General features: G+C 42.2%; 1 protein-coding gene across 1 annotated transcript in view; it reads right to left on the bottom strand.

Annotated features, from left to right (window-relative positions):
* The window catches only part of fam189a1 (family with sequence similarity 189 member A1), a gene marked incomplete at both ends in the record, with an annotated part of 129,800 nt that overhangs the window by 77,697 nt on the left and 38,888 nt on the right, over positions 1-13,215 (bottom strand). The window contains one exon of the mRNA XM_083759486.1: positions 562-618. Within this exon, the coding sequence (XP_083615612.1) occupies positions 562-618 (57 nt within the window). The remainder of the gene's footprint in view (positions 1-561; positions 619-13,215) is intronic.

Raw genomic sequence — 13,215 nt, 5'->3', positions numbered from 1 at the left:
TGCAAGGTAGCATCCGGCAGTTTCTACATGCTGGGGACCCATACTAAACATTTATAACATAAAACCTTGGTGTACTAAACATGTCCGGGTTCACAATGGGGCTCTATGGGCTGGCTACTAAACTAATATGGGGTGGTCAGGGTCGAGATTCGAAAAGTTCTGAAAAATAACTAGAATAGCAGATCTAAAAGCAGATCTAGATCTTGCATCTTTACTTTTATTTTTTTGTATTGTATTTTTTGTAGTTTTAGTAAACAATATAGCGTTGGGAGTTTCCATGCTCCTGTCTAGAAAACATTACATCTTTCCTGAGATGAAAGTTACACAGTACCATGCTGCCCTGACATGTAAGTGATGCAGGCTGCAGAGAAACTTCACATTGAATATTTGTCCTTCGTAAAATAAGTACCTGTTCCTCATTATTTTCCACTGACAAGCGTGCTACATTATAATAGCCAGTTCTATATTTATTTTAAACACACCATTTACCTGAAAAAGTCAGTTCCACACCTACCAATTAAGTTTGGCAGATTAAGGGTGATACTTCTGGAGGTTACTCACCACAAGAGAGAGAGGTCTTTTCCAGGACACCACTCCAATCAGTCCAGACAGTAGCACCTGAAGCAACAAAATACATGAAAGATAGTGTAAGACACTGGCTACGTTTACATGAGCAGTTAAATCCCCTTTTCATTCCGAATAGAAGTTCAATCCTATTAAACGTTGTTATGTAAACACCTACAAAAACTTACATCCGAATGAAAACGCTCGATGCGATCTAAAAACCATTCCGATGTCACTGGCCGGATTACTCCGATGTTCAATGCGATTGAAAGAAAATTGGACTCATGTATACACTGCTTCGGATGTAAATTCATTCTGGTCTTTCTGAGCATGCTCATTTCCATTGCGCTCCAACTCCAAGGCGCTCATAAGCCTCATATCCAAGGCGCGCCGAGGAGTTTGCACATAGAGCGCGTTATTTCGTGCATTTTGTGTGTGTGTGTGTGTGTGTGTTCAACGGTCTCTCTCTCACACTCTCTCTCTCTCTCTCTCTCAAAAATAACGAGCGACCCGATACAATAATAATCAGTGTGTTGCGTGCCCTGGCCGTGCTGTAGATAATAAAGTAGGCTACACATAAAAACGAGATGATCACCTTCCCAGCGGAGAAGGGGAGCACGTGGGGAAAAAAAGACGGTAAACATAATATGTCCGTCCCTATCCAAGCAGCAGCCTCAAAACTACTGCGGAATGAAATGATGGGAGAAAGTCACAATGAATGAACTGCCTATATTTTATGAGTCCAACAGATGGCGTAGTTTCACGTGAATTAACATGTATCATGTCTTCTATCACTTCTCCATATAAACACTCATTCGGAATGACCATTTCCCATGTAAACTCACGGCAAAAAACATTACATCAGATGTATTTTATTCGGAAGTATTTATTCTGAATGATCACCCTTCATGTAAACGTAGCCATTGACAATGTTGTGAAACAGAATACATTTTGTATTAACAAAAGAAGTAACAGCAGCTGCCTGCCGCCACATGCCTGTGAAAGTTATGAACATGGCTGAACACAGTCCTAAAACCTCTGTTTACTGATTGAGTCATACTGACCCACACGTCCCGGATTCGAGGTAGTCTTCAGTAGCCAGATGAGATACATCTAAACTCGGTTGCTGGAATTGATGACCTAAAGGGGTGGGTCTGACCATGTGTATGAAAAGAGAAGGGAACCCGCACACTCATATGCTCCAAAAGATACATTTATTGACGACGTTTTGAGCCAAGGCTCTTCATCTGGTCAAACTCTTGACCAGATGAAGAGCCTTGGCTTTTGGAGCATATGAGTGTGCGGGTTCCCTTCTCTTGTCATATGTTACTTTTTGAACCCAGCACCTCCACGAAGTGATGTGCGTATTTTACTATAGTTTCTGTCTGACCATGTGTAGCCTCGGTAGTACCCAGGCTTTTATTTTCATTCGCATTCGGCTCAATTAGTATTTTATAAACAGATCATAAACTATTTCTTCCATCACTCCCTCAATGTGTGAGGCCATCAGGCCTGTCGTTGCACCCGCACTGCTTTCAAGTGATGAAGTGGTAAAAACTCATGCATGTAAAACCATTCATTAGTCCGTTGACCAGCTAAACCCCAGCATCCTATTCAACACAAAATAAACTTTATGGTGGCGAAATCTTTCACAGGAAATAGCAGATCAAGAAGCTCACAATGTGCCACATTGTAGAGTGCTATTTTGTAGGCTATTAATTGTAGCCTACTAATTATTATTTTAATCCTCAGGTATATCCCACACTATCTTGCACCATTGTGTGCGTGGACATACATGACCAGTGAACACACTCATTTCATGCATCAGTACAAAGCCGTTGGCTTTTTTTTGCCGAATTATACTTTCGATAATGGTGTCAAAATAATGGTCACCGTTTTGTGTGTTGTTTTCTTCAAGCATGTCTCACAGTGGCATGCGGCGGTGTAGTTTCACTGTATCTTGGTGAGAACACACACACGTGATCAGAGTGCACGTGATCAGAGTGTACGTGATCAGAGTGCACGTGATCAGAGTGCACGTGATCAGAGTGTACGTGATCAGAGTGTACGTGATCAGAGTGCACGTGATCAGAGTGTACGTGAACAAAGGGTACCCATAGCCTCTGGCAGAGTCTCACTCTGCCTTAAAGCCTCCTTCACCCTCCTTCACCCTCCATTACACACACACACACGCGCGCACGCACGCACGCACGCACGCACGCACGCACGCATGCACGCACGCACGCACGCACGCACGCACACACACACACACACACACACACACACACACACACACACACACACACACAGTCACACACACACACACACACACACACACACACACACACACACACACACACACACACACACCCCTCCACTCCGTTCTCTATCCATTCCTCTTTTCTTCCTTCCTTGTCATTTCTCTTTGTTGTTTTTTACACTCTATACATCAGCTTTTGCTACTTCATTCATCAATCACCGCACAGGCGCAAAAACAAATACAGTAGAACTAGCAGGCTTTACGGGAACATACTGTAATTGAAATAAACTGTCATTGTCTTCTTTTATTTTTCTTACCCTACCTGTCCTTTTTCTCTTCACAAAAACTACACATGATAGAGCACACTGAATTTGAAATAGATTGGTAATAGGAGATTAGGAAGGAAACAGAAATAGACCATGTTTGGTCCCACCGTACCTATCCTATGCTATCCTATCCGACAAGAGATTAAAGACACTGTGCTATAGAGCGCCAAAGTCCTGATGTCACTCGCTCATCCCCTGGTTCTGCCTGGTTCACGGAAGTAATTTCTCTATGGAGAATAACATGGGGTCATCTTAAAATCGTTTCATATAATCATTGTGGTCCAAAAATAAACAAGCTGTCTCTGCGTTATTGTCATGGAGGTGTCTCTGTATCGTTTGCGACCGTCAGTCACTCATACTGTATATGATACAGTCTGTTTCTAGCGAAAATGTAACTAATTCAGTAGCAGTAAGAATAGCGTTTTCTCTCAGTCCGTTGATTCTTCATATCCATATGAGTGAAACGGCCGGGATGACATGTTTATTTTTCAAATACAGTTCTTATATGAGGCGATCTAAAATCCCCCTATGTGGATTACAATGCAAATAAAAAGTACACGAATCCGTGGATTTGCGCCCTCTACAGATATTGACTTCGGTGCTCTAGTCTACATGGCTGTTTGGAGCATTTTATTTTGAAGTTTCACTCTGAAACCGAAAGCTGTGTGTATTTGAACACATCCCTTCAGGGTATGGGACTTAGCGCCATTGTTTACATGTCACAGAGAGATGGGCAGCAAGGCTTGTGGCTTATTTCTAACCTATAATGTTTGGGGCATGAATGCTTTCTAGATCTTCAAGCGGGGCCTGATCCAGAAAAGGTGGTCTAACCCATTTTGGTCGGGAACCCCTTTTGGTGTTAGCATTATGTTATGCTTTAGCTATTGAAAAATAGCAGATCTACAAGCTCATAGCGCGCCACCGAGTGGCGTGCTACAAGCTTGTAGGTCTGCTATTTTAGAAAAATCGAAGAACGACTGACATAGAAACATAGCTTTTTCAGAAAACTGTCAGGATGTAGAAGACATTTTTAGAATCTGATCTCAGGTCAAAATGGGCCCCAGAGACAAGGGTTTGTGTGGAAGCGCTGGTCTAACAGCCCTCAGAGACAAGGTGTGGAAGCGCTGGTCTAACCATGTACGCTACATCCAAAACTGTTACAGTACGTTTTAAGTAACAGTGGGCGACAGCCAGGCAAATTTTCCGGAAGTGCATTATTTGTTAACGGGGCCCGGCGACTAGTCGAAAAGTGGGAGGAGCAACTGGCCGATTAGGCGATGTGTCGGCCGCTGTTAAAACATACTGTGAGTGTTACTATCACATTTAGATGTTATGTAGTCAGATCCCAGGTTCATTATGTTGACCTGCCATTCTATAGCTTGTATAGTTTCAATGTACAAATCTTGGGATATTATACTGTTTAGACTTTAGACTGATGATAGGTTCTTGGTTTATAGTATATCCAAGTCTACAGTATATTACAGTTACCTACTGTATGCATTTGATGTATTCCTTCGTGTTCACCTTGCTTACTGTAAATCGCTCTGGATTGCGAGTGTCTGCTATAAATGCCTAAATATAGTCAATCACTTTTCATTGGTTCAATATTGATAAAACCCACAGATACACTCACTTTCACCCTCCCCGCCAAAAAAAGAAGAAAAAAAGAAAAAAATACAAAAAATACAAATAAAATATCGGGTTCGTATCACAATGCATTATGAGCTTGTATAGATATTCATTACTTTTGTAGTAACACTGTAGTATGACACCATGACAAATGGCTTTACGCAACAACAAAAAAAGAAAAGAAAAAGAAAGAAAAAGAAAAAGTTGAATTATAGAGATTTCTGCCTGACAGCAACCAAGAGCTATGTCTATCTGCCTAGACTCTTCTAGTCTTATCTCTCACAGCATTTGGCCCGTCCTCCACCTCTGCCAGCCTCTATGCAATGCGTGTATGTGTGTGTGTGTGTGTGTGTGTGTGTGTGTGTGTGTGTGTGTGTGTGTGTGTGTGTGTGTGTGTGTGTGTGTGTGTGTGTGTGTGTGTGTGTGTGTGTGTGTGTGTGTGTGTGTGTGTGTGCGTGCATATCTATTCTCGGGGAGGAGAGATAATGGCAGGAACGCTGTGATAGCTTTATGGCAGTCATTGGAGGCTTTTCCCCTTGGCTGCTCACTGTACAGGATTAAGATGCAACACTTAGACGCATTCGTTATTGAGGCTTGGCTATAGCAATTCAGCTCAACGCACAAGCAAAAGAAAAATGAATTGATCACTTGTTTGGTGGTATCAGTTTGAAACAACGTCATTCTCTTTGGCAGAAAAATATCAAGGTCTGCACATCCTAGATGTATACATTTTATTTTATTTATTTAACCAGTAAAAACACGTCGAGACTGCGTCTCTTTTACAAGTGGGAACTGGCCAAGAGGCAGAAATAAAATTACACTTAAATACCACATCGTCAATGTTACATTTTGGACCAGCAAATACAACATCCATAAATTTACATAATAATACAAGCCTCGTTGATACTGATTTTAGTGAGCGACACTGTAGTATACGAATTAGGCCATACCCTGACACAACTAAATAGACTGGTCCACATAGCAGTGAAGGTGATGGGGGTGAGGGGACACACCATTCAGAATGTGAAGGAACAGGTCCATTACTAACGGCCATTCAACGTTTTTCAGGCCAAGGATCCCTTACTTAGCTACGAAAGATGAAGCAGGGATCCCCAATATTGTATAATATTTCCGTAGATTTCAGATACATACTGTAGATTAGGCTTGGTATTTGACAGCTGTTTGATCAGTGTTGACCATGGGCTCTGTACTTGGTCTTCTCCCTGGTCCCTCTGCACCAAACTACTGTAGATCCTGTAAAAATCCTATGATACAAAGATTTGGCGCCCTTCCTGTGGTAAGAGGACTCCCTATAAAGGGTCACATGCCCCCCTGTTGAAGACCCCTGCCTTGCATATGGACGGTAAACTGTCACAGTAACCACATTAAAGGCCTTTTACACCCCCCCCCCCCCCCCCCCGCTGTTCCTCAAAAGTATCAACAACAGAAACATGATTCAATGCTTCCTCTCTCCACAGTGATTACATCAGTACTGTACCTCATCAATACCTCCAGCTATCAACAGAGAGCTGGGCTAATTACAGACCGCAGAGAAAAGGATCCCTGCAGTCACCAGCTTTGTCTAGGGGTCGTTACACGCACGCATGCACACAATTACTATACATACGCACGCACTGGCTGTTTTTACCGAGCTCTAGTTTTTATCCTGATCTGGAAAACAATAACTATAAAATCAGCATAGGTAGGGTTTTATCCCCTTATTCAGTCTGGTGAGAAGCAGGGATAAAACCTAACCCCACCACCGGCGATAAGGAGGTATAAACAGAGTGGGCCATAAACTAAAGCAGAGGTTTGGACCACGGTCAGCAAATCGAACCCTCCATATAACATTTACACATACGTGCAAATTCTCTTTCCAATACTACTGACTGACACAAGAGACTAACGACATGCTACTGGTCAAGCTAATATAACTCAGTAGAAATATTTCTACTAGTAGTAGTAGCCTAGCCCAAGTCAACTCATTCACGGTCAGAAAATACGGTGCTCAGTAAGAACAGCGCCCTTCCTAATAATTAAAATAATTCAAGCTATAACAGTACAGTATATACTAGCAGATACTTAATTTACAGTATACAGTATAATCGCATAATGGAGGCATCATTTAGGCACACAGACATTTTTATTCCCCCCTGAGACAACTGCGGCTGATGCTATACAGTAACTTGATGCTAGGCTTTAGTCAAATCTACCACGTTGGAATTTAAATGAACACAATTTCCAAGGTATCTGATGAAATGAGTTGTGAAGGCGAGCTGGCGAGACAAATGAAAATAATGAGGGATGTGTGAATAAATACATGACAATGAGTTTATGAGTCAGATTTCTTTTGTCACATCAACATATGTTTATGATGAAGCTGCAGGGTTGATTACGTTTAAAATGTGTTCGTTTATTTTCTTTCCACACAGCAATTCCACACTACAAATCTTTTAAAACAGTTTTCTGAAATACGTAGGTTTCTATGTCAGTGGTTCTCAAACATTTTCATGTCAAGGACCCCCAAAAAATATATATATATTGGCCATGGACCACCACCACCATATCTCAAAATATTTTGTACCAGAAGCACAAATGTTTGCTTTAAAATATATATTGAAAGGTTTGCACACATTTTCTAAGATATTTTTAAAATATCAGATCTACAAGCTCACTATGAGTTTGTATATCTGCTACTTTTGAATAATAATAAAGTGGTCACACTTCCTGGTTTTAATGGGTTAATACCGTGGAGATCTATGGATGCCAGAAGTAGTATGGATTCTAGTTAAATCACAAATGTGTGACTTATTCCTATTCATTTATGCATGGCACCAATCAAAGAAGCCATTACCAAGACTGAGACGTTTTAGAAAGCAGACGGTTTCTCAAAACATCATCACAGCCGAGAGTGATGGGGTCCGGCGTGGTTGCCGTGGTAACCACATGCTGGCCATTTGCCAGGATCCATAATGTTGGCTCATCATCTGCAGCTATCGGTAACAAACCTTGTATCTCCGTATTTCTCCTTTGTTGTAAATTAATCGCGTCATCCCAAAGTAGCGAAAATAGCCGAGCTACAAGCTCTCTTGTGAGCTATTTTAGCTACTGTTGGGTGAAAGTGTTTAAGTGTGTCTCTCTGGGTTTTTTATAAATATGAAGTAATGAAAATATTGACAGAATCTCGTGACTAAATAACTAGATCAACTGGAACACAGGTTCTGCCCCTCCCCCATTTCCTGAAAAGTAACGTTTTTGGACGTATAAGGTTTCTGCCCGACAACGACCATGCGATCGTACACGTGCTTCTTCTATACCTTCATTTCATACATCATTTCATACATGTTGAGATCATTCGTACTGCATCTTTGAAAATGTGACAAATTCCATGGTAACCGCTAACACATGGATTCCAAAATAGAAAGCTTTCCCACAGGGAGTAGCTAATGACTGCGACACATCACACACACTGTGACACACACTGTGACACACACACACACACACACACACACACACACACACACACACACACACACACACAGTGGCACAAAGATGAGGACACACACAGTGATGTTACCGCTCAACTGTAAAAAGAAAATGCCTTTCATTCCGATCCCTCTGCTGGAAAGGTCTGTTAAACACTTCCTTTATCTTTTCAATTATCTTGGACGTTCAGTAGTAAAAAGTGAACTCTCCTCCTAACGCTGCTGACATGCCTAGAGGCTGTTTCCAAAATTGACTCTCAAAACGAGAATTTTCTACTGAGGGTCTGTTATGTTGTGTCGATGTTTTGCCTAAATCGACACTTAATAATAAACAATGCTTTTTAAACGAGAACAAAATAACTTGATCTTAGAATACAGTACACCAGGGTTAGGCATCTAGGCAACCTTAAGCATGGGTGCCTCCCCGGGTGATCACACTGGCATAAGTATGAGAGAGAGACCTTTGTTCTTTTAAACGAATTACGAATTACGTATATCCTGCACCTAATTCTACATTCATTTCAAACTACTAATTCTGACTGGGGAGAGAGTCTGGGACATAGTGGGTTATTGCTCTGAGTCTAATGATCATTACATCCTGATAGAAAATAGTTCTAAAGGTTGTTATGTATACAGCCTATGGACAGTTGAAAGTTTTATGTTGTGTCATAATTGTCTCCACCAGGCCGAAGGCATGGGGGGAGAGTATGTTTTGCACTCCGTCCGTCCGTGTGTGTGTGTGTGTGTGTCCGTGAGCAGCTAATCTCGGCCACCGTTAACCCGGTCGATGCCAAATTTTGCACACACACTCCCTGGATGCCAACGATGAACCTCTGCACCAAACTTTCCAGAACGGCCTGTTATAGCGCCACCAGGAGGCCGCTTTGTGCAAAACAAGTTTTTGCACAGTACACCTACAGATTTTGTCCAAACATCACGCAAATTGGTACACAGTCTCTCTAGAGCCATTCAACGAAACCGGTCTTTCAGATTTCTCAGACTCCATCCTGATTGGTTAAGATTGGCTTCCAAAGTTCACAGGAGTGCTCAGTTTCAAACAGATATCCTACATTCCTATCCTATATGGTGGAGACCTGTGCCCAGAAGGGCACTTTTTCTAGTTAAACTTAATATTGATATGGCACACTAACTATCAAGAAAATTAAAACATGGCACTTCATGTCAAAAACGTTGCCGCCCCTACAGTACACCATCAGCAACTGTAAGAGGACATAGTCTAGTACAGTATGTGATATTAAGATACTTGCTGCACTAGGTCTCATTGAAGGTGTTTCAAACCTCCTAAGTGCCTTTATGTGTAAATCAGCAGAGACGAGCTGAGCCGCCAGTGTGCACAGCTCACAATACTGGTGTGTCAGGGAAACTCAGCACTCTGGCCTGTAATGAAATGGAGAGCTGCTGATTAAATGGATGACTAAAAGGGCATTCTCTTTTAAAAGGGGTTGAGGTTTGAATTGACAGCTATGGTTACTGTGCTGTACCTTACTGTACCGTGCTCTGGTGCACGGTCAGCTGGACAGAGGCCATTACCACAAATGGCACAATGTGTCATCAGCTTTTTACTGCTAAACATCAGTGATCAATGATGTCACCAAGGTTGTCCTTGGTGACATCCATGAACTGGCTTTCAGAATATTGTCTTACGTAAAAGATGGACCCATAAAGTCAAATTAACACTATGGATGTTGTAGTGTGGTGGCTATATGCTATACCCGGAACATCACATTTTCATAGTTCCATTGCCTGTCTAATAGGAAAACGGGAGAGAGAGTAAGGAGGCTGTAAGGAAATCTCAGACAGAAAGCAGGTATCTCCATATTTCACATTTTTATGTTTTTCCACAAATGAATGACTACTTTGTCGTACAACAGGGTCACGCAAAAACAGTAGTGTAGATCTGCCATTTTACAGTACATATGATTAACAAGAAACTGTCACTAAATAATAACTACGGTACATTGGAGCCATTGGAACACCGAGCCATTTCCTGAAAAGGGACAGTTTGGCATACAAGGTTTCCCCCCCGACGTGACGATATGTACATGTACTGTATGTGCGTGCGCGTCCGGAGCAGTGATGGAGAGCTGCGGTATCAGGGGAGATGTAGTTTAGTGATGGTTGCGTGACCAATTCTGCTCTGACCTTAAAGTCACCTTCACGTCCCTGCCTGTCAGTCTGGAGGATGGTTCGAGAACTGTGTATGTATAAGTGTGTGTGTGTGTGTGTGTGTGTGTGTGTGTGTGTGTGTGTGTGTGTGTGTGTGTGTGTGTGTGGTATCATCCTGTAGACAAACATCATCATCATCATCATACTATAATTTAGTCAATGTCTGTCTGAATGTCTGTCAGAAACACTGCCGTATCTCCTCACTGCCTGCACCAATCGCCCCCACCTTTCACACAGGCATTGACCATAATAATATGGAGGTCTTTTTCCAATTTAACAAATTATAAATTAATAATGAATTTATTAGTGAATTAAAAATGCGAAAACGCACCCAGGGCGCAGTACACCCGGCGGGGCAATATCTCACAACGGGTAAGGGCTAGTACAGAATAACGCACTCTTTCTCAACGTATTCGGGTGAGAGGGGTCCAAATGTAGCCGTGCGAGTCTGAAACTCCACAAGCGTATAAAAGGATATTGTACGCTCTCTGAGTTAAAGTAGCTATAAGCAATAGGCTATGTCAAAAGTTTAATGACCTTTTTTTGGTTTTTTGGTTTGGTATTCAAACAGCCAGCAATGAGTAACACTCCCACAAGAAATGAGTCTCTGTGACACATCTAGGGGCCACAATCTGCATTCAAAGATGTTCTTAGAAGCTTTGTCATTGGTCGAAAAAATATCTGGTCGAAATGCCTAACCAATTAGGAAGTACACAGGCAAATCGACCAATGCTTCTAGGAACATCTTTGAATGAAGATTGTGGCCACTAGATGTCACAGAGACTTTGGGAGCGTTTTACCCATTTCTGGCCGCCTGAAGAGCAAAAAAAATAAAAAAATAAAAGGTCATTACATTTTTGACGTATTATTGCTTATAGCAGCTTTAATAGAACACTGTATCTCCCATGGTGTGACATCATCTAATATCCAAAATCTCCACGTACACACACACACACACACACACACACACACACACACACACACACACACACACACACACACACACACACACACACACACCACACACACACACACACAATCTAAAGCATTTATAGGGCTAATGGATGATGTTTAGAGCTTAATAAAACTTGAATCCGACCTCGCAAGTACAAAACCATTGTTTAGAGAAGACGGCACAGACTGGAGCTACTGTATGAATCATCACACAAACACTTCTGGTTCAACGAAAGAGTTCACAGCTGTCTTGTAGTTTTCTTCAGGATTCTGGCAATACCACCAAGTTTATAGCCATCAGATGGTGGCATGTAATCGGTTAATTTCAAGGGCCTGCACGATCTGAGTAAGTCCACAGAACCCTATTTTGCCTCTGGTAGCCCATGCGTCCATGTTCATTTAATTGCATTTAATTGCAATCTGAGTGACAGACCCATAAGGATCCATTTGGACCATTTGAACAGTGTCAACTAGAAAAAGTGCCCTTCTGGGCACAGGTCTCCACCAGGAGGATAGGAGAGTGTGTGATGTTTGGCAAAATGTTTAGGAGTAATTTAAACATGTTTGTTTGGGTGTGTGTGTGTGTGACGTTTACATTGCTACAGCAAAAGTGGAACAAAACAATGAAAATTAGAGGTAAAAACACTTTTCGGCCAGTTATAGCGCCACCTTGAGGCTGAGTTGAAATTGTTCATGTGGCATTTCTTCCTCGGCCTAGTGGGAATGTGCGTGCACAATTTCACGGAAATCACGCGATGTGTTCATGATTTGCAGCATTTTGTTTGAAACTGAGCACTCCTGTGAACTTTGGAAGCCAATCTTAACCAATCAGGATGGAGTCTGAGAAATCTGAAAGACCCGTTTCGTTGAATGGCTCTAGAGAGACTGTGTACCAATTTGCGCGATGTTTGGACAAAATCTGTAGGTGTACTGTGCAAAAACTTGTTTTGCACAAAGCGGCCTCCTGGTGGCGCTATAACAGGCCGTTCTGGAAATCTTGGGGCAGAGGTTCATCGTTGGCATCCAGGGAGTGTGTGTGCAAAATTTGGCATCGACCGGGTTAACGGTGCGGGAGATTAGCTGCTCACGGACACACACACGAACGGACACACGGACACACGGACGGACGGACGGAGTGCAAAACATACTCTCCCCCCATGCCTTCGGCCTGGTGGAGACAAAAATAGGTAACATTCATCAGCCATTCATATCCGATATCCCTCCTATTATCCTAGTCAACGAAAACTCCTTCCTTTCCTTTTCTTTCCTTCACCCTTGGTCCCTTCCTTTCCTCCCTCTCTCCCTAACCCCTCCCCCAACCCATCACTTCCCATTTGGAGGCTCGGCTCTAGCGGCAGCACCTGGCCACCACTGTTGCCATGGAAACAAGAGGATCAACAGCAGGTCGTCCGTGGTTGCCTGGGGGGACGGCTAGCGTTTCATTCTCCAGTCTGTCTCTTCTTGTTTCCTGCTTCCCATCCCTGTCCATTCACACACGTGGTGGACAGTAGCTAAGTACATTTACTTGAGTAATCTTTCAGAGTAAGTACATCACATTCAGTCTGCTACATTGCAAATATTTTGACCCACTTAAGCCCAATTTCAATAATAGTGAAAATAGCAGATCTACAAGCTCACAACGTGTTGGGGTGCTATACGCATTGAGAGCGTGTAAATATGCACTTTTCACTATTTTATTTGTACAACTTTTTGCTGTAAACTTCAATATTGCAATGCATTGATATTACAACAAAAATGTACTTCATAATTTCTACTTTTGAATACTACATTCAGAGATATGTTGGCTCAG

The sequence above is a fragment of the Protomyctophum parallelum genome (genome assembly GCF_964188405.1).
Source record: "Protomyctophum parallelum genome assembly, chromosome: 2".
NCBI lineage: Eukaryota > Metazoa > Chordata > Actinopteri > Myctophiformes > Myctophidae > Protomyctophum > Protomyctophum parallelum.
Note: the sequence above shows the minus strand (reverse complement) of the source record. Positions and strands in the feature narration are given on the sequence as shown.